At 17.7% G+C, this 27,393-nt stretch overlaps 2 protein-coding genes across 5 annotated transcripts in view; one reads left to right on the forward strand and one right to left on the reverse strand.

Annotated features, from left to right (window-relative positions):
* Window positions 1–27,005, reverse strand: part of LOC129607766 (arginase-1) — a 29,242-nt gene extending 2,237 nt beyond the window's left edge. The window contains exons 1-5 of one of the 2 annotated variants that reach the window (XM_055518941.1): window positions 26,937–27,005; window positions 26,592–26,652; window positions 26,106–26,463; window positions 25,854–26,039; window positions 25,497–25,683 (exon numbers count right to left, since the gene is read on the reverse strand). In XM_055518941.1, coding sequence (XP_055374916.1) covers window positions 25,497–25,683; window positions 25,854–26,039; window positions 26,106–26,322 — 590 coding nt within the window. In that variant the 5' untranslated portion in view covers window positions 26,323–26,463; window positions 26,592–26,652; window positions 26,937–27,005. Of the gene's footprint in view, window positions 1–25,496; window positions 25,684–25,853; window positions 26,040–26,105; window positions 26,808–26,936 lie in introns of those variants that run through there. The other variant, XM_055518940.1, reaches the window with a different exon arrangement.
* On the forward strand, window positions 1,545–6,405 carry LOC129607764 (protein elav). Of its 3 annotated transcripts, XR_008696844.1 has the most exons (6): window positions 1,545–1,908; window positions 2,042–2,580; window positions 2,699–2,963; window positions 3,467–4,527; window positions 4,849–4,926; window positions 5,279–6,405. XR_008696844.1 is itself a non-coding variant. In XM_055518937.1 (5 exons), the coding sequence occupies exons 3-5, from the start codon at window positions 2,712–2,714 to the stop codon at window positions 5,292–5,294; spliced, it is 1,329 nt and encodes a 442-aa protein (XP_055374912.1). In that variant the 5' UTR covers window positions 1,546–1,908; window positions 2,042–2,580; window positions 2,699–2,711; the 3' UTR covers window positions 5,295–6,403. The 3 variants fall into 3 exon arrangements, 2 of the variants coding, with proteins under 2 accessions (XP_055374912.1, XP_055374913.1); XM_055518937.1 differs by lacking the exon at window positions 4,849–4,926 and having other exon boundaries at window positions 1,546–1,908; window positions 5,279–6,403; XM_055518938.1 differs by lacking the exons at window positions 1,545–1,908; window positions 2,042–2,580; window positions 4,849–4,926 and having other exon boundaries at window positions 2,591–2,963; window positions 5,279–6,404.
* Window positions 27,006–27,393: the final 388 nt, after the last annotated feature.

Raw genomic sequence — 27,393 nt, forward strand, 5'->3', positions numbered from 1 at the left:
TGAGTAACCGTATATAGTTATCTTTCTCTATCAAATTTTTTATTGTGATTGCGCAATAGCTATCTCGTTTAAGCCATTCATCTGTTTCATGATATATTATACATTTTATACTGTAAATTTTACCAATACTATTAAATTCATTTTAAAAAACTAGCAAAATGGTCTATTATTATTGTTATGAATACATTTAAACATTATATACGCATATACTTATTTTCTTAAAAAGATTTGACGGTGTAGTCCAAGATTTATAAGCCAAAAATTTCAAATGTTTTAAAATATGGTAATTTAATATTTTTACCTATGTGATGGAAAAACAGATTTTTGTTTATCAATTCAAATTTATTTTTGTTAATTGAACAATTGATTTTATTATATCAATTAATTTTATGTATTATTACATACATACATATTCCTATATCATTGCTATGTAACATAAAACTATAATTTTAGTATTTTTGGTATTGAATTTTACGCTATATAGAAAATAATAAGTAGAATATTTTACGAAAACATTAAATTATAAAACATATAACTTATGCAGTTTACTGACATAAAAATTTTTCGTTATAATTTGTAATAGCAGCAAAATTCTGCAGCAGAGAAATGACGTATTACAGCACTGTTTTCCAATTTTTGTTTCTGCCATTTTTTTGTAAATAAACGGCAATTTTTATTGAGTGCAAATACAAATTATCACTGTTTTTAATTTTGGTGCTTCTAAGGTATGCACGAGTAGTTCTAAGGTTCCTGTTCATGTCAAATTAAATTTTAGAATAAATGTATGTAGAATCGAAATTTGACATCACAATAAATCTGATGGAAAAAAATGGAAATTTTTAAGCATGTATAAGAAAGTTGGTTTTTATCCCTTTGAATCATTTATTTATCATATATAAGTTTATAGATCGGAAATATTTGAAACACTACTGTTACAATTTCGACATAAAAGTAGAAAATTTGTGTGATGTCTGAATATTCATCAGATTTTATCTTAGAACATAAGAGATAATTTGCACCTTACTATATATGTAAAACATAAGTTGATACTGCAAACATGAACTCAACTTATGTACTAAGTACTAAGATACATATACATCTTGGTTATCAAAATCTAATATCTACTAGCCGAGATTATTACTTTTAAAAATCTTATTTGCTAAGCTAATTAATTTCATAATGCAATATAATGCATTCAACTCTTATACTAATTTTTATCTAATATTTTTGTTAGCTATTTTCTTTTCATTTAGTTGAATGAATTGAAAAAACAAACCAAAAGAAGAAAAAAAAAAGTAATTTTAATTCTATCTCATTCTTATAAATTGCGCTTTGATTCTTTTTCTATACTTTTCTATAGATTCATATACAGAAAAAAAAATATATGTATATAAAAAATAAAAATAAAAAAATGAAAAATCACTAGCTCTTCTCTATATACATTCATCATATAAATTACATTCATACATAAGTATAGAAATACACGACACTAGTACAACACTACCATAAAATCCCATTTCTTTTGCCGACATATCACTTTCGTGCGAACCTTTCAAGAAATTTGTGGATTTTGAAATTCTATCGTCCGTGAATTAAAGTCGCTTGGTTTTTAAAAGAAAAAAAAAAATTTATTGTTCTATATTTAAAAAAATAAAAGAAAAAAGGAGAAAAAATAAAAGTAAAAAAATTTTACACAATTAATTTTTATTTCTTGAAATAAATAAAATTTGAAATTTAAATATTTTTTACTTTTAAAAATATTTTTTTTTTTATAAATTTTTTCTTTTGAAAAATCAAATAGAGTAGTACGACTTAAGAATAAAAAATATTTTTAAGTGAATTCCGCCATAATAGATTGATGATAGAAAAAAATTCACAAAAAACAAAAAACAAAAAAAAAAATTAAACGTAAGGGAAAAAATATTACAATTAGATAATTTTTACGCAAAGAACAGTTTCTTTTCATAATTTTTATAAATTTGTGCATAGTCAAGGACTAAATTAATAATTAAATAAAAATTTTTTTATTGATTCCTTTCAGATAACAAAATTCTAATTGCATATATAAAAAAAAAGTATTATTTATTGCCACTTATTTAACTTAGAAAAAAAAAAATTAGAAAATTATTTGTGCTTCTAAAAATTTTTTCTTAATAAAATTCTTAATTAAAAATTCTATAATTCTACATAAAGTATTTTAAAGTAAATAATTAACAAAACAAAAATTCATCCAAAAAAGTTTGATTTAACAAAAATAAATATTAAAGATTAGAAAAATACAAAAGGAAAAAATCTAATAAGAAAAAAGATCAATTGAAATTTGTTATACATATACAAAAATCCTAAATTGAAAAAGTAAAAGTTTTACAAGAAAAAAAATTTCATATTAGAAAAATCGATATATTGATTGGCTCTATAAAAGAAAAATAAAAAATAAAACCAAAAAGAAAAAAAGTGAACTTCCAACACACTTACAAAAAAAAAAAATTTGTTGGAGAAAATTTCCCCTTCAGCAAAATATATAAAACAAAATTTGATATAATATAGAACACACTACACTACCCTTTCATTAAAAACAAAGTACGTACATATATATATATATATACCATTATATAAAATAAATAAATAAAAAAAAAATATTAATTCTGAAAAAAAAAAAAGGATAGGATAAAAATCAAACTTTTCTCTTTTAAATAAGGAGAAAAAAAATAATGACAAACGCTGGTGGTGTTGAAACACAAGCAATTAATCAAACAGCAGCAGGGCAACAACAACAAATTCAATTACAACAGCAACAACAAGTACAGCAGGCAATTATGCAAGTTCAACAGCAACAAGCTGCAGCTGCTGCTGCCGCTGCAGCAGCAGCAGCTGCTAATCCAGTCGGTGGTGTTTTAGCACAAGCCGCAAATCAAGCAGCTGCTACACAAGCTGCAGTCGCTGCTGCAGTACAACAAGCACAGGTACTTATATATATACGGCATTTTTTTTTTTTTTTTCTGTTTTGTTATATTCAGCAAAAATAAAGAAAAAAATAATTTTTATTTTTTTAATTTAATATTAGTGAGAAAATACATGCATACACACAAAGCATATAGTTTTTATACTTATAATTAATTCGTGAAATTTTTTTTTAAAAGCCACAATTTTTAACATTTTTTTTTTTTGTAATATTTTATAATTAAATAATTCTAAAATTGAAATTATATAAATATTAATATAATAATAAAAAGGCATATATATATATATATATATAATTTTCAACTTTAAATATAATTTATCAATCCTTAATATTTGATTTTAGATACATACAATAAGTATTTATGTAAATATATGTGTGTAGCAGGTACATATATGCCTTTTGTGGAGATATAATTGATATACACATATATTATAATATATGCAAATTAAATGCAATAATAGGGTTTCTATGATTAATTAATACAAAAAAAAAATTTTTTTCTAGGTTCAAGCAGCTCTACAACAGCAAAACGGTAAAATTATGGAAACAAATGAAACTCGAACAAATCTTATTGTTAATTATTTACCACAAACGATGACTGAAGATGAAATTCGTTCATTATTTTCAAGTATTGGTGAAATTGAAAGTGTTAAATTGATCCGAGATAAAAACCAAACATTTTTGGATCCATTAAATCCAAATGCAATTAAAGGTCAAAGTCTTGGTTATGGTTTTGTTAATTATGTTAGACCACAAGATGCAGAACAAGCTGTTAATGTATTGAATGGACTACGTTTACAAAATAAAACAATAAAAGTATCATTTGCTCGACCAAGTTCAGATGCAATTAAAGGAGCTAATTTATATATATCTGGTTTACCAAAATCAATGACACAACAAGAATTGGAAAGTATATTTTCACCGTTTGGTTCAATAATAACATCACGAATTTTACAAAATGCTGGTAACGAAACACAAACAAAAGGTGTTGGTTTTATAAGATTTGATAAAAGAGAAGAAGCAACACGTGCTATAATTGCATTAAATGGTACAACACCAAAAGGTTGTACAGATCCTATTGTTGTAAAATTTTCGAATACACCTGGCACAAATACAAAATTATTGCAGCCACAATTACCAGCAGCATTTTTGAATCCACAATTAGTGAGAAGAATTGGTGGTGCAATGCATACACCAGTTAATAAAGGTCTTGCACGTTTCTCACCAATGGCCGGTGATATGTTAGATGTTATGTTACCAAATGGATTGGGAGCAGCAGCTGCTGCTGCTGCAACTGTTGCTGCTGGACCTGGTGGAGCATATAGTATATTTATATATAATTTGGCACCCGAAACTGAAGAGAGTACTCTCTGGCAATTGTTTGGACCATTTGGAGCCGTACAAAGTGTTAAAATCGTTAAGGATCCATCAACAAATCAATGTAAAGGTTATGGATTTGTATCAATGACTAATTATGATGAGGCTGCAATGGCAATCAGAGCCCTAAATGGTTATACATTAGGGAACAGGGTATTACAAGTCAGTTTCAAAACCAACAAACCGAAGTAAATATCTTTTTTTATTATTTTTAAAATTAAATTTATAATGTAAAAGTTTTTTAAATAACAAGCCTTTGATTTATTTGTGCTGAAAGTTGGTATTTTTTAACATTTTTGATTTTATTCGCTTAATTTTTTTAGTTTCTTTTTGCCTTTTAATTTGTAAATAATACCATTTTGCAAACTTTTTATTTCTTTTTATACCAGATTTTTTTAATTTTTATAATTTTTACTTTTGTTTGTTTATTAAATCTCAACTAAGTATATTTTTAAAAAACACACAAAAAACACTATAATACTAATTTATTTTCTGTCTTTTTTTTAAAGCTTATTTTAAATCAATATTGTCTAAAGCCCATTTAAGAACAAATCTTGAAGCAAAACAATTATTAAATCCAAATTTAAGTAAGAGTCACAATTAAAAAAGAAAAAAAATACTAAAATTTAAACCTACTATTGATTAATTACATACTATTTAAAAAATACTACCTATATTTAAGTTTGTTTATTATTTAATTTAGTTTTCTTTCTTTCTTATTGTTTTCCCTTTTTTTTTAATTTGTTTGTAAAAACTATTGAAATAAATGATTCATTTTATAAAATTTCAAAAATATATATATATATATATATATGTATATATATATTATATTACATTTATTAAATTATATTTTTCTTTCTAATATAAAAATATTTTCAATTATCTATATTTTGATAAGTTTATTAGCGAATATATTAATATTTTTTTTAAATATTTCAGTGTTTTAGCAAACTAAAAGAACCATGCCTAAAAGAACATTGATGAATTCGACCAAAGGTGTAAAATTGGTGTAATATCAAATTTATTAAAGCACACATTTCTCTATTTATTAATCCATGTTTAAGTGTAAATGGGACGAAAACAGAAATAAGAAATAATCATCAACAGAACCTTCAAGTTTTTTTATATTTAAATATTTTATGTACTCTTTTGTTTTTTTTCTTCCTCTTAAACTAAATTTAACCTTGTCTTAATAAAATATATGATTGTTAATATAAGACTTGGTTTAGGAAATAATTTTTGTTTTTTTTTTTTTATAACAAATATCAATGAGAACGAAGCTACTAAAAGTTTCGATTATTTCGTAAATGCTCTCATAATCTCAATAAAATATTAAGTAATGAAAATAATTAAAAAATTGAATTTTTAAATCACATTTAAAGAAATTTATTTAAAATAATTTGCAATTCAAAAAAAAAAAAAACAGAAAGTATTTATTTATTTATTTTATTTTTATTTCTTTTTGCAATAATGTTAGAATATATATTTATTGTATAAATGTGAGCTCTAACGAAATGATTCGTAAAATATGAGAAAAACATTTTTTCTAACATAATTATATATACAAGAACAAAGAAGTAAAAAAAAAAAGATTATTTATAATATGCTTTACAAAAATCATAATATGTAATTATACATAAATGTACTAAAATATTATAACGACTTTATAAAAATAAATATTAAACGTAAACCTATAAATATTGTGCACCATACATAAGATTTAATAAATAAATAAAAAAAAAACAAACAATTTGTAATCAAACAGAAATAATTTTAGTTCTTAATTTTAAGAGATCATATTTTTTTTTTTTAATAGCGATTAAGTTTTCTTAATAATTACAATAAAAAAAATTGAATATAAATGCTAAAAAGAATATAAATCAAACGAGAGATATGGCAAAAAATTTTTGTTCATAAAAATAAAATAATTTATTTAAATTGAACATTTCTAATAAATAATAACTTAAAAAAAATATATATTAACAAAAATGGAAGATTTCAAAATAGGATAAAAGAAAAAAAAAAAACTAAAAGCGTTTCTAGTCAAAATATTTTAAAAATTAAAATTTTATTAAGGAAAGATAATATATGTATGTATAAAACAGAGAAAAAACAAATTGAAATTTTTTAAATAAATAAATTTAATAAAAATACGTATTTTTATCGTCATAATTTTCTTTTTCTTTTCAATTTTTTATTTTAAAAATACTTATTTACTCTAAATATATTCTTTTTATTTTTCATCTAAAATATACGATTTTTTTTTTGTTCTTAAATAATTTTCTTAATTTTTTAATTTAAAACAAATTAAAGTAAATCCGTATACTTTGATAAAAGAACAAAAAAATATATATATATAATTGGATTAATAAAATTATTTTTTCTAATTTTAAAAACAAAACATTTTTTTAAATTAAAAATATATAAAAATTATACATGAAATATTTATAAAAACTATAAATAAAAAAAACAACCTGTGGCAATATATTAATTTATATATAGAGTAGTAAAACATATTACGCAGCTTAGAAAATATTTATTGTTTAAAATTTAAGCAAATAAAACAAAAGAAAAATCAATAAAAATAAATTGATACAAAAAAATATATATAAAAAAAAAACGAAATTTTTTACACATATGCGTTCCATTTTTTATACGGTTATTAATTCCATAATTCCTTAAATTAAAAATAAAATCGTTTTTCTTCACAATTCTAAATTCAAAATCAAAATAAAATTTTTGTATTAATGCTAAAAAAAATACTATTTATTATTATGATATACATAATATATCACAAACATAAAATATTTACTAGAAAAAACAATAGGCAAAGAAAAATACATAAACGCATTTTCTCATTTTAATTTTAATATTAAAACTAAAATTGTCATACCTATTTTAAATTGTGCTATGTTCTATTTAAAATAATTTATTGTTGAATATATTTGCATTAATTTTTCCTATTAGTAACATTCTATAAGTCTTTATAAAACATCGTTTGGTATGATTTTCAAAAATTAAAGAAAACCAATGTTAAACAAATCATTCCAATATAAAAAGTATTAATTTCAAAATAAAAAAAAAAATCGTTCTTATTTTACAAAAATATCCTAAAGGAAAACATAAGTTATCCGTTCTAAAACTTAGTTACAAGATATTAAATATAAATTAAATTGTTTTATTTGTTCGAAACGGAATACTTTTAAAATAGCTGACCTTTAAAAACTCCTTTAAAGAGCAGCGTTGTAATATTTTTTGCCTTGAAAATGAATTAGTTAATTTCTTCTAAACCAACTTAATTTTATTTATTAATTATATAATTCGGATGAACTTTTCTTTAATCTTCTTAATATTCATTTATTATGAAATATTTAATTATAAAAACAAAATATGATTAGAGAAATAAATTTTGAAATATACAAAACATTTGTTTAATATTTATTGAATAAAACAAAACTAATTGAAAAAGTCCATTCGAACAGTTTAAAGCTGTAACAATATATGGAATTCTCACAATACCAATTCTTGCTAATTATGCACGTTTTAGCTCTTTATGTATGATTTAGCCCCTTCCCATCATTTATTTCATTAAATTAATTAAAATGAGAAAATTTATGTGATGAAAAACTTTTTTAAAAGAAAAAAACGTTTGGGTATTATAAAAAATGTGTTATCTCATTTAAAATTTTTTAATTCTTAAATAAATTTAATTTTAAATTTAATAAATAAATAAAAAAAAAAAGAATAAAAATATTTTTAAAACGAAAAAAAACATGTATTTCAAAATGATTTTTTTTTTTAAATTCGCATAAAATTATGACGCTCTATAAATTAAAAATAATACAAAAAAAAAGTATGCAAATATTATATATAGTTTATATGTATATGAGTTTAACTAAATGTATATAAAATATATTATAACCAATGAAAAAGATAAACATATACATATATTTATATATATATATATTAGTATATATAAAAATATGATTTTTTTTTTGTTTGTGCAATAGTTTTTAATCTTAGATAAAATATTTTAAAATATTTATTTTATAAAAATTTAAAAAAATTAAAAAAAAAAAATTTAATAAAAAAAAAAAAACAAACAAATTCATTTTCAAAATCATATTTATTGACTTTGAAGATTTTTAATCGAATTATTTAAATTAAATGAAAATAAAATATGAAAATAAAATAATAATATTAAGATAGGAAGAAAAGAAAATAAAACAAAAACAAAAATATATTAATAAACAATACATAAACACATACACAAAAAAAAACAAAATTTTCGTATTTTTGAAAAAGAACAATAATAATATGTATTATTTAACCATGTAATTATTTACATAAGGTAATATTGTAATTTAACATTCGTTGTTATTATTAAATGTCGGTTAATTCATGTAGTATGTGTTATGATTGTGTATAAAATTGAGGCTTATTGTATTTTGTTGCAATAATTAAAAAAAAAAAAAGAAAACAAATATTTTTTCTTTTTAAATATCTTTAAATTCAATAAAAAGTATATTATGTGTGTAAATATATATTTTAGAATTATAAATACCCTTAAAAAGAATATTTTTACACAAATCACTTTTTATATATAAATCATGTATTAATGATTTATATCTTTACTAAATCATATCTTTCATATTTTTCATAGAAAATTAATATTTCACGAAATTCTATAGCATTTGCTATGTATAACTTATTCAAACAAAATGGAGAAAGAATGATCGTTTTTTATTTTAAATTTTCCAGCCACTTTTTGCTTCTTTTTTAATCAATTAAACATTGAAAACACTAATGAACTATACTAACAAAAACTTAAATATTAAAATCGAAAATTAAAGGTAAAAGTGGTTAATGTAATAGAGTCCTGAACGCTGTATATCGCAAATAATTATTTCAATTATAAGTTATAATAATTAAAATCAAATATAAAAGGGTTAATTGACTGATTATGAAAAATAAAATCAAATTGATCAAACACACATATTAAATTTAATTACAAAAAAACAAAATTTTTCTTTATTTATTTCTGATTTTAAATTCAAGAAATTTTTACAAAAAAAAACAATTAAAAATATTAATTTAAAGCTATTTAAGAAGAAAAAAAAAAATTGAGTGAAAAATCAAAATTTCAAAATAATAATTTTTTTTTTTTTCTTTTTGCCGACAAAATTCAATTTTAATAGTTTTTCAAATATTCAAAAACAAAACAAAAACAAAAAAATATTTATAAAAATTTATTACTATTTATTATTTATAAAAATATATAAATATATTTGATTTATATATGAAATTTATATATGAAAGAGACTAACATTTTAATGTGTAATTTATGTGTTTCCTTTTAATTTTAATAATAATCAAAAACCAGTTAGTTTAAAATTATACAAAAAGAAGAAAAGCAATGAAAATTAAAAAAAAAAAAAATTCTTAATTTATTTAAAATTTATTTTTTGATTAATTTTAATTTTGATTTATTTACTTTTGTAATTTCATTTTCCTTATTCTTATTCAAATTATAGTTTTTGTATTTAAATATTATTTTAAATTAAAGAAAACTTTATTTTAAAATTGAAACACACAATATTTATGATTTTATTTTTCAATTCTGTTTTTTCCTTTGGTTTTTTTAAAAATTTTTTTTTTTTTCTTATGTTTTTAGTTTTAATTTTTATGTACAACCAATATTTATAATTCACAAATATAATATAATGAATTTTTATAATAAACAACAAAAAAAAAAAAGAATGAAATATGAATATTGTCATGTAGTAATAAACATATATAAATTATATTTGGATGGAAAAAATTTTTATTTTTATTTTATTTTCTTAAGTTAATTAAATTTTTTGTTTTATTTGCCTTCTTATATTATAAATTTCATTGTACTTTTCTTTATTTTTATAATTTATTTTAATTTTTTTTTTTTTTGGGTATGGTGTTTTTTTTATTTTCATTTTTATTTTAATTTTTTTTTTTGTATTGATTGCAATATCAAATATTATTTAAATTTTTAAATAATAGAATATAATATAAAATATAGGGTAATAATAATTATAATTGTTTCTATGTCATATATCTGGAAAAAAAATTCTTATAACTAATATAACACATTTACAATACATAGTACAATTAATATACATTATATATATAAATATAAAGTGTTATATAAAAAAAAAAGAAAAGAATTAATTTTTATTTATATTTCAATTTTCTTATTTTTTTTTTGTGGTTAATTTTTGTTTTCAAAAAAAAAAAAGGAAATTATATTTTACCGAGTTGATTAATTCAATAGCAATTGAATCATCTTCAAATGTATCACAAAAATAATTTAATGTTTTCAATTAAAATAAAGAATATAAATCGTTTAATTCTGAAAATATTTGCAAATATAATAATTATTATTTTAATGCGGTGAATTATTTTCAATAAATTTTTCAAAATGTAAAATAAATGTCAACTATCTTTTTAAAAAAATTGTATACCCTAAAATGGGAATTTTTAAAATAAAATCAGATTTTAAAATAATAAATATCAAAAATATTTAAACACTTTCACCCAACCATACAAAAAAAGAAATTTTATTTTAATTGAAATAATGCAATTCGGTAAACTATAAATTTCCAATATAAATTCATATGCATACACACATTTTATATTTTATTTTATTTTATTTCTTAAACAAAAAAAACAATAAAAAAACTTTTTTTTTAGTTTATATGTTTTATTACAAAATTTAATTTACATACTTTTTTTTAATTTCTTTATTATATTTTAATTTTGATTTTGTATTTATAATTTTATTAATAAAGATTTTATTTTGTGTCCTTAAATGAAAAAAAAAAAACATATTTTATTTTATTATTTTTTATTTTTAGTATTTGCCTTCTTTATACATGCATTTTGTATTTTATCTGTTTTCAGTTGTGTTAATTTTATATTTTTGTTTTTTTTTTTTAGGTTCTTTTGATAATTATTTTTATATTCATTTTGTTTACATTACCAAAAATAAACTTCTTGCAAATTTTCCGGTCCATTTAAAAACTTCTCTACTATCTTGTTGGAAGAATAACAACAATCAGGAATAAAAAAAAATATACATGACGTAGACAATTTTTATTTTTTATACACAAGAAAAACAAATATTTTAATTTTAATATTATGTTAGTAACTAACATCATTGTTTTTTGTAACTTACATTAGTAAGATGGTATGAAATTTTGTAAATCACAAAAAAGAAAATGTTTGATAAAGGTTGAAATTTACACGGTGTGGTGTATTTTTTTTTAAAATATCTTAAAGGAAATCAAATTCTCTCAAATATTTAAAAAATGTTTTAAAATTCGTTTTTGATTTTATAAATGTGCAACTTCAATATAGAGTAATTATCAAAATTCAATATTTTTATGGAAATGTTTAAATGAAGAGACTCAATTTTAAATAACTTTATGTCAAAATATTGCATAAAATTTATCATAAATAATGAAATATTAATAATATTCTATTTATTGATACTAGAAAATGTGCAAAAATTTAAAAAAAAATACCTTATTCCTATGCAATGGTAATAATATTATTAGCGCACTGGACATTTACAAAATTTATATACTGTAATTAATTATATAACAAAGATTATTATGTTTTCGATTAGTTTGGAAGACAAAAGAAGAAGAGTCGCATAACAAATAAATTTCGCCTATTCCACAAAAAAAAAAAATAAAATTATTTCAACCTTATTATTAAAAATTTTATATAAACATTCAAAACATGTATGAAATAATGTAATTTCGATAATATTCTTCTAAAATCTGAAAATATTTTTTCATATTTTATTTATTTTTTCTCACTGTTGTTGGCTAATTATTTTAGAGAAATAATGTTTTTAACAAAAAAAATCAAAATATCATTTTCATTTTTAATATTATTCTATTTCTTCAATTTGAGTAAGCAGAATCTCTTGATATATTTCTATCATCTGCATATTAAAATTAAATATTACATAATATAAATATATATATATATATATATGTAAAGTCATTTTCAGATCTCAAAACAACGATTACAAAGAAAATTTTATTTTTATTTAAATATTCTACTATTAACAATACAAGATATTTAATATTAAACAAGAAAAAATTAATGTTATATTATTATTATTATATTTATATACTTTACAAAATAATATTTACTACTTATATTAATTGCAAACCATATTCTTATTTTGAAATTGTATCATGAATTTAAATATATGATTAATGTATAATAACAACACAAAGAATATGGAAATTAAATATTAATTTTACATAATATAATACTTAACTCTAGTATATAATTTTTTATTACATATATTTTTTTGTCTTATATAAATTTGATATTATTTATTAATTTATTCTTAAAATATTTATTATAAATTTTTAATATATTAAGGTTAATTTATTTATTGTATTTAATTTTAAATTTCTATATTATATTATATACTCATTTATTTTATACCGATTTTAATCTAAATTTTATATTATTACAATATAATGCCATTTTCAAAAAAAAAAATAAAAGAATTTCATTATAATTCTAATTTTAATTTTGACTCATTAACAAAATAATAAAAAAAAAAAGAAAAATATGCTAGTCAGAAGATTTTTTTTCTCAAAGATTTTTTTTTTAATATTATAATTTATAAAATAACTTAAAAATAATATTAAATATACATAAATATATAATACTCTTATATGAACTTTTGCAATATGTTCATACAAACATTGATCATTTATATTTTAAATATTTATTTAAAATTTATAAAAAAAAAATATTAAAACCATATAAAAAAAAAAAAAAACAATTTTTAAGCAAAATGAGAAAAATACTTAATAGAATAAATGCTTATTGTAGTAAATATAAAATATTTATGTATATGTAATATATAAATAAAACAATGTTCCAACAAAAAAAAAAGAAAAAAAAATAATAAATAAGAAAATTAAACTAATTAACTTTTACAATGTTTTAGACAAAGTTTCCAACTCTAAATAAATTAAATTAAAACATTACAGAAAAGCAAAAAAAATGTATTAAAAAATTCGAGAATAAAAAATAAGGCAAAAAATTTATATTTAAATTTAAATATAAAAAAAAGTTATTAAGAAATCTTATAAAAGCTTATAAAGATATATATATATATATATATATATATACATAAAACATTCCACTTTCTATATATACATTATTTAAATTATTTAACATATTTAATATAATTAAACAAAAAAAAACATATGAAAAATAAAATTCATTGTAATTTTAAATAAAATATATACTAAAAAGTTTCAGTGAACACAAAATTATGAAACAAACACATTAAAAAACAAATTTATAAAAAAAAATTTTTAATTTAAAACTCAAATAAATTTAATAAATAAAAAAAATATTAGAAGTTAAAAACTTAAAAATCGAAATATATAAATAATTAAATAAAAATAATATAAATTATTAAATATCCAAAATATTTGAATCATATAAAAATATAATAAGAAGAAACAAAGAATAAATTAATATATAAATTTATAATATAATTAAAAATATTCTCTTATACATATAAACAAATATAATGGAAAAAAAAAACAAAAATACAGTATAAAAATATAAAATTAAATTGAATACTATTTGAAATGAAATAAAAAATTAATTGTAATTATAATATAAATGTAACATTTATAAATATATAAAATATACATTTATATATATATATATATATATATATATATATTATTGACACATGTTAAATTAAATACATTTTTTTTTTTTGCTAAAATATCTCCTATTTATAAGAAAAAATTAAATTTAAAACAAAAAAAAAAAAATGTAAAACAATTATGAAAAAATTCTCTCCTTTTTCTCTTTTTAAATTTTAAATTTTAGATTAATTATATAATCAAGATTTATTTCATATTTTTAAATTATTATATTATATACCCGTATAACACATATATATATTTATTATAAAAATAACTTAAAGAAAAAAAAAAAAATGAAAAACTAAAAAAAAAAAATTTCTTCAATAATTTTATGAGTTTTTTATTTAATTTTTGTTAATTTTTTTTAAATCATTTTTATAAAACAGTTGTTGTTGTTTTTCTTTTCCTTTCAAAACGTATTTTTTATATTTTCATTCAAGGTTTATTTTCAAGGTTTTTATATATTAATTATATAATTAATTATAATTCTTGTTGTATATTATTGACTTGACTTCTTCGATTTTTTTTTTTTTTGATTAAATAAAATTTAATTTATTTTATTTTTATTAATTAAGTATTTAATTATATATATATATATATATATATATATATATATATAGTTCTATATAACTATATAATATTTATATGACGATATATAATGTATATATATATATATATATCAAATATTTAAAAATTTCTTCAGCTAATTTTTTTTTTTTTGTATATAAGTAAAATATAAAAAATTATAATAGTTTGAATATAATTTCTTTTTTTTTATATATTTTTTAATTATTTAGTAATTTATAATTATTTCATATTTTGATTTCACATGATTATTTTGACAATATATATTTTTTTGTTATTAGTTTAATACTTAATTTAATTATATATTAAATTATAAAATATATTTATTTAATTATTATCATTTAAAAAGACCAGAGACAATCATTATTTTTAAATTATTTTTTTATAATAATTTATTTAATTATAATTTTTTTTTTTTAAATTAAAACAATATATTTATTTCTAAGTTTATTATTTTCAAATGCTAATTTGAATTATAGATAAATGTTATGATTAATTTATAATACTCTATTAATTTTGTTCTAGTCTAATGAATTTAATGTCATTTTCTTACTTAAATTTTTAAAATGTTTAATTTTTTTTTTTGGGTTTGTCATATTTTTTAATTTTTTTTTAATAAATAGGATAGGTCGAATCCATTATATAAGAATATTTTTTACTATATATAATATTTTTAACTTAAAATTAAATTTCTTTTCGTTTCAATTTATACTTATATTCTCATTAAAAAAAAAAAGCTCAAAAAAAGATGAAAATAAATTTACTATTAGAAATTTTATTCTTTAATACTCGTATTAATAATATAGTTAAAAAAATACATATAAAAAAATGTGTATAAGTTAGATATTATATAATATATGTATTATATACTATATTATAGTTAATCAAAAAGAAAAAGAAACGAAAGTGTTCCCATAATATAATCTGTAATAATAATTCTATAAAATATAATAAAATAAATTTCAAATTGAATCTATACGATAAAAAAAATTTAACCTAAAAATTTTACATTTATAAAATTTTTAAATTCTTCTTATATAGCTAGTTATGAAAAATTTTTTTCAAAGAAATTTTATATTTCTTTAATTTCATTTAATTTTTAATATTATTAATAAAAATCATTTTTAATAAAATCATATGCAGTCGACACGAAAAATATTCTATAAAAAATTTTTCAAAAATTCTTATTTTACGTACATATATAGTTTTTTTTTTTAGAGATATTTTTTTAACATTTAAGAGAAATGAGTTTTTATTCAGTCAACAAAATCAAAAAACTATTCGCACTTATACTGCACAGAATACCTTCATTTTTTTGTAAATTTCTCTATGGTCTTCCAATAATTTATTTCACGTGTCTATGATTTTAATGACATTTTAATAAGAATACAATCTTTTTATGATTAATAGTAAAAATATTTTATTTTGTTATTTCATCTCAAAAGTTAAAAAAAAAAAGTAGAAAGCTCAGGGAGCACAAAATTAAAAAGTTATAATTAAATTAATTATTATTGTACATTCGTATATTATAATTGTTATAGTTTGTACAACAGTAGAATTCCGCTAAATGAAACTAATCAGTATTAAAAAAAAAATTTATATATGATGGCAATTTAAAAACAATTTTGTGATATTTTAAAATAATTTTTTTTTAATTTTAATTTTATATATATTTTATTTTTTAATTTTGTTATATTATATCTAAAAATACTATTAAAAGTAGGTTTTATTGTACTTGCATTCTAAAATATTATTTAAATTTATTTCCATTTTTTTTTATTTCCATTATTAATTTTGTTTATTTAAATGCAATTTTTCATTTTTTGAATTTATTTATTTATTTTAAATTTTTTATTAAGAAATAAACTCATTTTTTGTTTTATTCTTCCAAGAATATAAAGAAAATTTATAAAAGAACAAAAAACAAAAAAAGAAAAGAACAAAGTATTAAAAAATTTTATATATAATTTTTAAAGAAAAACAAAAAAAAAATAATAGAAAAATTACAAAAAAAATACAAGTTTTCTGATTAATCATAAAACATAATTAGTAAAAAAAAAAACCAAAAACAAAAAAAAACGTAATTATCTTCTTATTACTGTGTTATTTAATTTCTTTAAGTTTCATTATAAATCCAAGTAAAAATCATTTTATCATTTTATCGCATAGACAAAATTTTTTATGTTTAAAAAAATATACAGAAAATCATCCCCAAAAAGAAACAAAATTATGCTATTTTCTAATCTCTAATTCTTTTTTTTCTTTATTTAAATTTAATAATTGACTAAAATTATCTGAAAAGATTCGCCTGAAAATTCTAGTAGAAAATACAGTATATTTTTCAAATACGACAACTCTGTACTTATAGTTTGTACTAAGTATTTTTTTTAAGGCCAATTGTCATTGAAAATGTCTTTTAAATATTTTTCCTTTGCGTGCGAAAATTTTTTCTTAAACAATAACAACAAAATTTCAAAAAATTCTATTAAATTAAATTTGAAATTTTAACCTTTTTAACTAAACAATAATTAATAAGAATTAATAATTAATATTCCAGTAATAATTTTGTTTTTTCATAATTTAAAAAATGCTGAAAGATTAAGTACAGAATGGATGGAAATTAATAACCCAATTGAATTAATGATAAAAAATTTTTTAATATCTAATATAAATTAAACCAGTCAAATATTTTTTTATTATTTTAGGTTTTTTAATTTTCAATATTAAAAGAACATTGAATTCATTTAAACTTTTTCATGTGGGGATGAAGAATAATTGTATATTTTTTTTTTCTTATATATTTAAATTTTTTTTAATATAAAAATCATCATGACTGCAAATTCGTATATGACTAAAGTGGCAGAGCATAACAACCTTATATAATTATTTATGTCGCTATATAAATGAAAGACAAAAACCAGCGTTAAGAGTATTTCATAGAAATATAAAATAAAATAAAAAATCTTTATCATTTCTACCTTATTTTATATATTTTTTTTTAATTTTATATTTTTCTTTTATTTTTTAAATATTGTCTTTGTTTGTTCATATTTATTTTGTTTCTCATCAATTTATTTTAGTAGGTTTTGCATGTTAAATTTTTTGTTTTTTGTGTACATTTTTGTAAATTTTTTTATAATAATTATATAAGTAAATCATTATTATGATTTTGTTTATTTTTATACGCATGTATATTTTTATTATTATTATTATTATATACTATTTGAATGTGTAATAATTATTTATTTTAGTCTTATAAATGTATGTATGTGTGAATTTTGCTATATACCAAAAATCTCTATTACGAACTTAGATTTGACATCTTAAATTTCTAAATCTATTTATTTCAAAATTATATTAAAAGAAAGAAACGTCATATATACGTCTTATTGATTGTATTCTATAGTTGAGTTGAATTAAGAATTCTCTTTTTATAAATTTCCTAAGATCAATGTAAGTTGTAATGATATATTATTAAAAAAAAAAGTTGAATTCAATTTTAAAGGTTAAAATTGATTTCTTTGAGACATAAAACATTTTTCTCTGAACATAGAATAATCAACGCCCTCTGATTCTGTGAATGAATGTTTAATAAATTTTAAATATCGGAAATAATTTTGATAATAAGAAATGTTAATTTGAAAATCTAAATGAATTAAAATCGATTTTTAAAATCGAAACAAAAATTTTCGATATAAAATGGTAAGAAAAGGGTGACTGAAATTTTTTAAGTTATATATTATATAATTTAAATTTCATCTATATAAAAGAAACATTTATTTTAATTATTATACAACATAAATTATTGAATTTTATTATTTATTGATTTTTATACTTTTTTCAGTATTGTACTTTTTGATTCTTATACAGTTTTATGAGTTTTATACTTAATTTTGTTGAAAATCCCCCACAATAATTTTGGGTGAGGTTATATAATAATATTAGTGATGATTCTTAAATGTGGAAATGCATTGTGCGGGAGAATTAACATGGTTGGTGCAGTCATGATAACCTGTTTATATTTTTTTGTTTTATTGTATATGAATAGCAATAATCAATTTGTAATTTCACAGTTTATTTTTTTTTTTAATTTCAATTTGTTATAAGTTGTTAAAACAAATATGTCAAAAGTGAAAAAAAAGAAAAAAAAAAAAAAAAAGAATTTTTATTTTATAAAATGAAAAAAAAAAACGTATAATTTTATTAACTTTATTATTACTATCTAATTAAAGCAATTTTTAATGAAACAAAATAATAAAAATCCAATATATGTATATATATATATATATAAATATTTATGACATATGATTTTTTTTTTTCTGTTGCTCATCAAAACCAAGTGAAGTAAAATTATGTTTTTAAGTTTGAATATTAATTATTTATATTATTATTAAAAATTATTTCGGTAAGTAAATTTTCAGTTATAATTTTAAACCTCCATATTTATAACTTATTATATTTATTATACATAATTTTGTTTTTAAATATTTGTTAAATATTAGTTTTTCTCTTTATTTTAATTATATACAATAACAATTTAAATTCATTTTTTAAATATTGTTAATTTATTTTATAATATTTATATACATAACATATATCTATGAATAATTTCTATAATTGTTAATGATTTTTTTTTTTTTTTTATAATTATTAATGAATTATGAATGGAATTTTGTTTTATGTTTGTTTTTTACATATTTATTATTTAAACTGTATTATATTTATTATAAAAACATATCGAAATTTTTTTCTTGATCGAATTATATAGAAATATGGATGCAATATAAGAAACAAAATTTTTAAGTCAATTATTTGACTCCTCTAAATTTTATTATATAAATCTGTGATTTTAAGAAAAAACTTGTCAAATTGAAAAATTATATATTTAAATTAAAATTTGATTTGAAATATAAATAATATTTTAATAATTTGCACTTTCAATGTAAGTCATAAAAATTAATATCGGTACTAAACGAAATATGTCAACCTTTTGACAGAAATTTGATTAGAAAGTTTGATTTTAAAATGAAATCAAAAACAATCGAATTCAAGATAGGCTGGCTTGAAATTACGAAATTCTCAATTAATTATCATCATATTGAATAAACGCAAATAACATAATAAATTAATATGTCAATTAATGAATTCAATTATTCGAGTATCGAATAAGAAGGTAATAAATCAGCAGCCATTTGTCATAAAGTTTAAAAAAAAAAAATCTTAAAGCGTAATAATATGAAAATATAAAAATTTTCAACAGAAATATTTTAGAAATATGTGGAATAATATAAAAATAATTTGAATTAGAAAATTTTATGTATGGATTTCAATATGGAAGTATAGGATCTTTCAAAGGTTTTTATTTCAATCATGCTTTAGATAAATTTAAAATGCAAGTATGAAATATTAAAATGACTGCAAGTGTGAAGTTTACAATATAAAATATTTCAAAAAATAAATATTAATTTAATAATTTAAAACTTTTTTTAGCTTCTACAATGAGAAAAGGATGAAAATTGCAAAGGAGGAAACCCTTCTATTTCATCTTCACTATTGTCATAATTTTGTTACCTTCAATGCAAACTTTACCACAAAGATTTTACAAAGATTTTCAAAAGTATTCTAAGCAAATTTTTTGCCGTCAAAGTATTCAATATTTTATACTGATTTCAAATAATTTTGATAATCTATTTTAATTTTACAAATACTTATAATGTATCTATATATATAATTATTAAATTAACTAAAGAATTAAATTTCTATAACTATAATATAAAAAAAAAATTATTTTAAATTTAATATAATTTTAATTTCGGACAGTAAATCAATTAAATTTTTAAACAAAATTCATTTTTTTTTTTATAAATTTTTTTTTAAATTGTTTACATATTTGATTCTTATATTAAATTTTTTTAATTAAATATTACAATATTGCTATTATTTTGTTTTTAAATTCAAAAAATTTTTTTACTGTCCATTAATTTATTATAAAATGTATAATTTTTTTTTTTAAGTAGCAAACTTATGTATTATAATACTATTATTGTTTCTAATTTATATTATTAAAATGTTGCAGCTTTTTTACTCCTAAATTTTTATATTGCAAAACTATATATAGTCAAGAAAAAAAACAAAATACAATAATAAAAACAAAGCGTTAAATCTATTAGAGGATTCTTCAATATTGAAAATGTTTTCATAAAAATTAAAATTTTTTACATTTTAATTTAAAATTACAAGATTGAAATTACCAGAAAAAAAAAAAACAAAATACATTTATACTATTTTATTATTTAAACTAAATTTTATACATTCAATTTACTCATTTATTTATTTATATTTCAAAAAATTTTATTTTTAAAGTAAGATTCTTAAAATTGAAATTAATAAAACACATTCATATATAATATAATTTCAATCCTCTATGATTTTTCACTTTTATATAAAATTTTCTTTATATATAGGAAATATTAAATAATTATTTCTTTAAAACATATTTAATTGTGTATAATTAATATTCTTTTTATTCAGCTTTTTATTATTGTTTTCATTATTCTTTTCTATATATATATATATATATATTTTATTTAATTATAGTTAATTTTTTATATAATTCAATATTTAATTTAATTTTTTAATTAAATTTTTTATACATATTTATCATTATTATCAAATATTTATTATTGAATCTTCCTTTTTCTTTGTTTATTTTCAGGACAAAGCTAAATTTATGTGTAAAAAAAATAAAGCGTTGATAAAACAAAATTATATATATTTTAATTTTAAAAATTTTTGATTTGTGTGTAAAACTAAAATAAAAAAAAAATTAGTATATTATATATATGTATGTATAAATAATATATTATATATTATTTTACATATTATATAAACAAAATACAATTTTTTTTTTTTTCATAGTTTTGTTAATTTATTTTTTTTTTCGTGAAATAGTTTTATATATTATAAATGAAATTTTCATCACAAAAACATGTTTTTGATCGTCCTTTTTAGATTTAAATTACAATTATAGATTTTTTAATTTATTTAATTATTATTATATTGTTGTTTTTTCTTTTTAATTTCAGAAAGCAGAATACTAAAAATATAGTTTTAAATTTAAAAAAAAAAAAAAAAAAAAAACAATCTTCAGTTATTTATTTAAGCAATTTTTATGTTGAGAAAAAGTAAAAAGGAACAAATTAATAATTTTTTTTTTTTAGTTTAAAAAAAATTTAAAGCTAATTTGATTTGTTTTTTCTTTTATATATAAAAAAAAAAAAGAACAATGTTTTTAGTTTACTTATTACAACAAGCGTTTAACCTGGTTTTTTTTTTTTAATACAATTTCAATTTGTTGTTACTTAAATTCATTTGATATTGACTTCGTAATTACAAGAGTACTAAATATGTAATTTATCATTTTGTTAAATAAATAAAATTAAAATAAATTTTTATATAAATAACTTGAAAAAAAATATTCATTTTTTCTAAAATTTTCCTCGATGTTCAAATGATATTTCGGTGATATTATTTAACTAGCTCGATACAAAATGATATATTTCAATTGAAACGAACTAGTTTATTAAATTTTTTTCTATTTAAATGTAAAATAATTCACAAAATTTAACAATATAATTACAAAACATATTATTAACATTTTTATAATAATAATAATAAAATCATATATAATAATCAGATTAAACGCAATATTAAATTATATAAAAACTGAAAAAAATCAAAGTGCACTAAAGTGATTTTATATTATGCTAAATATTTCGCTTAAACTATATAATATAATTTTAATTTATGTTTTTATTTCATTCCATTCATTTTGTGTTAAAATTATAATATATAATTATACTATATGATAAAATTATAGTTTTCTAAAAATTAAATATTTAATATTTTTATTTTTTGATTTTTAATTTTTTATTTTGGTATAAATAAGCTATAGTATAGCTAAAATTTTCATATAATTTTTATTATTTATTTAATTGATCAATAAAATTTTTGTTATTTTTTATTTTTATGTTTTATATACAAATATTTTAATTTTTTAATTTTTATTTTAATATTTAAAATAATGAGTTTTAATTAATTTTTGTCATTTATATAATAAAATTTGTTGTGAAATCATCCAATTAAATTCATATATTTAAGAATAATTAAAAATAAAAATTAATATTCTTTGTTTAGGGAACAAAAAAGAGCTACAACAATAAAATTATTATTTAATCTTTTAGTTTTATTTCGAAAAATTAATTTTTCATTTTCTTTTCATTTGTCATAAATTTCCCATTTGAATTAATTGAGTAATATTATAATAATTAATTCCTATTAAAAGTTAACATAAATTTTTTTTTTTCTTTCATTTTTGATAATCCAATAACAAATTTTTATTAATTTATTAAAAATTTCAAAAATAAAATCTTATATACATTTTAATTTATTAAGCTAGAAACTTCATAAATATATAAAATAATAAATGATATAAGAATATATTTCATTTTTTTTATTATTATTTTAAATAATTATAAATCAAATTTTAAATCATTTTTAAGTTGCTCATCAAATTAATTAATGGTTTAAGTTCCGTACTAATATAAAATTCTCTCATATAACAAAATTCGGTGACTATATTTTATTTTATATACACATGTGATTGTGGAAATTTTTTCAAGATTTTCCGAAAATCTTTACCAAAATCTCCTTATTTCGTATAATTACAGAAATTTTATGTTTTTAAAAATAATTTTTATTATTATTTACTATTAAATATTAATTAATTTTTTATCTTAAATTTTTTTATATTATTAATGAATTTTCGATTATTTTTTAATTTTATTTAAAATTATTTGTAAACCTTTTTATTTTAAATCAGAAAATAAATAAAGAAAAAACCAACTTTATCAAAAAAATAGTTGTGAGATTTCTGTGATATTTTTAAATTAAATTAAACAAAAAACAAAAAAATTTTAAAACAATTTTTAATATTAATATTAGGAAAAATCATATTTTAAATAGACTGTAAATAAAATTTAATATTATTAATTTCAAAATAAAAAAAAAAAATACAAAAACCATTATGAAATTTAAAAAATTTATGATTGTTCCTATAAAATAGTTGAAAAACGAAAAAATAAAAACTGAAGATTAAATTTTAGGTTTATGGAAAAACTTTAATAAAAAAAAAACAAGAGACTGAATTTATAAGGACGAGACCCTATTAATAATTTATGTTGACATTTTTATTTAGGTCCAAAAAAAAAAAAAACAGAGAGAGAAAAAAAAAACATTTTAATAAAAAGTTTTTATAAATTTAGAGTTTTATTTATTATATATAAATTTTATTAATTATTTTTTAGGTGATTTTTCCAGTTCTATTACACAGTCATACTTAAATAAAATATTTGGAAAATGGATTCGAACAATAAGGAATTTTACATTTTCTTGTAAAGCACCAGCACTAAATAACGAATTTTGGAAAAAATTTATAACACATTTGGTCACATAAAATAAAAATTTGACATACATTTATAGAAGCCAAAAAAAAAAATAAATCACTATTTGATACACAAAATCTTATAGGTAAGTTTGATACACTTCGTACATAGAGGGCTAATCTATTTACAATGTGTATTTGTGAACCTGTAAGCTTTATTTACGTATAATTATACAATAAAATTCACAACAAGGCAATATTAAAGAAGGTAAACTATGATAAATCAACAAAATTATAATAATCATGTTAAGGATTTGGTTCAGGAATATACCACATATATATTAAATAATTCAAAGTAGATAACAACATGGGAATCTTATACGTTCCAGTTATATTCGGAATAAATTTGCCAAAAAAAGAGCCTAAAAAGGAACTCCAATTCAAATGCGAATTATAAAAAGGGAGTCGAGTTACGATATTATTACAATATCACACAAAATCATATAAGATTAACACAAAATAAAGTTGAAAAAATTAAAAAAGTATATTAAAACGAGTGTTTTTTTTTATTAATTTATATATTTTAGTTTTTATTTTTTTATTTTATGTATTTCCTTTTTTAATTAAATAATCAGGATATTTTGTATTCATATATAATTAGAGTATTTGCTGTACTATAATATTTAAGAATTAATAATTTTAAACTAAAATATTAATTATGTTCAGTATGGTTAATTAAATATAAATTATAGCACTTAAGTTGGTAAGAAAATTTTCAGGTAAGGGTCTATAAAAAAATGTTCAAATCTTAAATGTTTGTTTCTTATTTTAAATAATTACCCATAGAATTGTATTTAATCAAATATATCCACTATTCTTAACAAGAATAATAAATTAGTTATTACTTAGTAATTAGTTATTATTATTGTCTAATTTGTATATTATGCATGTATTTCTTTAATTAATTTAAGTTTATTATATGTTTTTACAATGATAGAAATCATTATTTTATGATTATTTTTGGTATATAAGAAACTGTTATACAAAATAACAAAACCGAATTAGAATACAATTATGCTTTTATATTATTATAGCTATTAGTTTTTCTTTTGTATTTATATAATTGTTATCTGTATATATGTCTTCCACTATAAACAACAATATATAAAATTTTGGGTAAACTTCATTTATAGATGTGTAAATAAATGATCAAGGAATTTTATATTTTAATTAATTAAAGTGAAATCATATTGGATTGGAATTAAATAAAGCATACAAATAATTAAAAAAGATATAAAAAAATGTTCATATCAGAATCATGAATCAATAATCTTACAATTTATAACAAAATGTAATACAAAAGAAAAATATTTATAAATTATATACTTACTAATTTTTCACAATTTTCGATACATCAGTCTTAATATAATAATCTTTTAATTCATCAATAACCATTGATAATGGCATACCATGTATATTACCACTATTTGATGATAAGTAAGTATTAAGATCAGCATGAGCATCAATCCATATAACAGATATATTTGGATCGAAAGCTAAATGTCCAGCAATAGAACCTAAAACAAAAATAATAAGATAAAATGATAAGATTTATATATTATAAGGAAACCCCATTTTAAATTAAAATAATTAAAAAAAAAAAAATTAAAGTAAGTATTATAAGATCTCAAATAAATTAAATTGTTTAAGTATCATTTATATATATGTCATAGAATAGGTAACCTACCAAATCCAATTGAATGATCTCCACCTAAAACTAAAAATTGATCATTTTCTTTTAGAATTTCTTGAATTTTTAATGATAATGCTTTATTAACAGATATTACATCTTGATAATTTAATGCATTTTCTAATGTTTTAACATTTTCCAAATTATATGTAAGATCACCATAATCTATAATTTTTTTATTTCCTAAAAATATAAAATAAATTACACAATCAATAAGTTAAAAAATTCTTTAAAAATCACAATACATACCAATATTCTTTAATTTTTCTATTAAACCATAATCTCTTAGAAATTTTGGTGCCAAATCAACACCAGATTTTGGTTGTCCTTTATAAAATGGTACACCAATGATACCAAGATTTTGAGTTTTTGAAATTGAATAACAAGCAATTTGTTTATAAAATATTTTTTGATATTTTAAATTTTTTGAAATTAAATTGATTTTCTGTACAATACCCGGTAACATGATTTTAAAATAAATTTTTTTTTTTTCGCCAAAAAATTATTTGTATTCCTTATAACTTTCACAATTAAAATCTAATAGATATTTGCCGCACACAAAATTCAAAATTAATATATTTTGTCCATTGATTTATTATAGATTTGTCTATCAAGAGTAAAGAAATCAAAAAAAAAAAAAAAATTGATAAAAGAAAAAAATATTATTTGATAACCTTAAAGAAAAATATTTTGTTTCTACAAGTACATTATAATATAAATTGCATATATACATACTTATAAGTATGCGAATTATAATAATTTTTGAGATAGGGAGCACCTCCAGCAGATATGAAATCTGAATTCAAAAATGGAATTTTTATATATATATATATGTATACATACATACATAAAATATATATGTATATTTATTTAATTTGATTAAGTTCATAATTATCATAATGGCAAAAATTATATTTTGTAGATTATCAAGAATAATCGCACATAAATATTATATATAAATATGTCCTACTAGAATTTCGAGTAAAGTACTTTTTGGTCTTACTAAAATATTATTATTTTGGTACAAACAATCTGATATTATAGTATATTTTTTTTTTTTTTTTTGGGTTGTTTACTTACCATCAACTAAACGTCAATACTAAATAGATTGGATTAGCTCATAAATTATTTGTCTTATTAGCACTGAATTGGTTACAATGAAAAGAAATAATAAATAGATCTCATTTACTCAACTAGTATTATAAATATTACAAAATATAAGCAAATAAAATATAAATTTTGTAATTATAATTATATTTTATTCAATATTTAATCTAAAAATGTAAAATTGCGTGTCCTATTTCAATTCAAAATTAAAATATAAATTATAGATGGAATTGAAAGTTGTAAAAAATTGAAAGAGAATTATGTGATTTTACAACGCTGATATAGAAATAATTTTTCATTTTAAAATAGGAATACCTTTTTCAAATTTCAAAAAATTTTTCGTTCATAATGGTTTTGTTGTTGAATTCATTTCTTTAACAAAAATAGATACATATGTACTGAATGTCGATAAAATGCTCGGTATGACGAA

This window comes from Condylostylus longicornis, unplaced genomic scaffold, assembly GCF_029603195.1.
Source record: "Condylostylus longicornis isolate FDR11 unplaced genomic scaffold, ASM2960319v2 ptg000028l, whole genome shotgun sequence".
Lineage (NCBI taxonomy): Eukaryota > Metazoa > Arthropoda > Insecta > Diptera > Dolichopodidae > Condylostylus > Condylostylus longicornis.

Coding starts and splice junctions, on each gene's coding strand:
- LOC129607764 (XM_055518937.1), top strand. CDS start 2,712: ATGACAAACGCTGGTGGTGTTGAAACACAAGCAATTAATCAAACAGCA. Junction 2,964..3,466: donor CTGCAGTACAACAAGCACAG/GTACTTATATAT, acceptor ATTTTTTTCTAG/GTTCAAGCAGCTCTACAACA.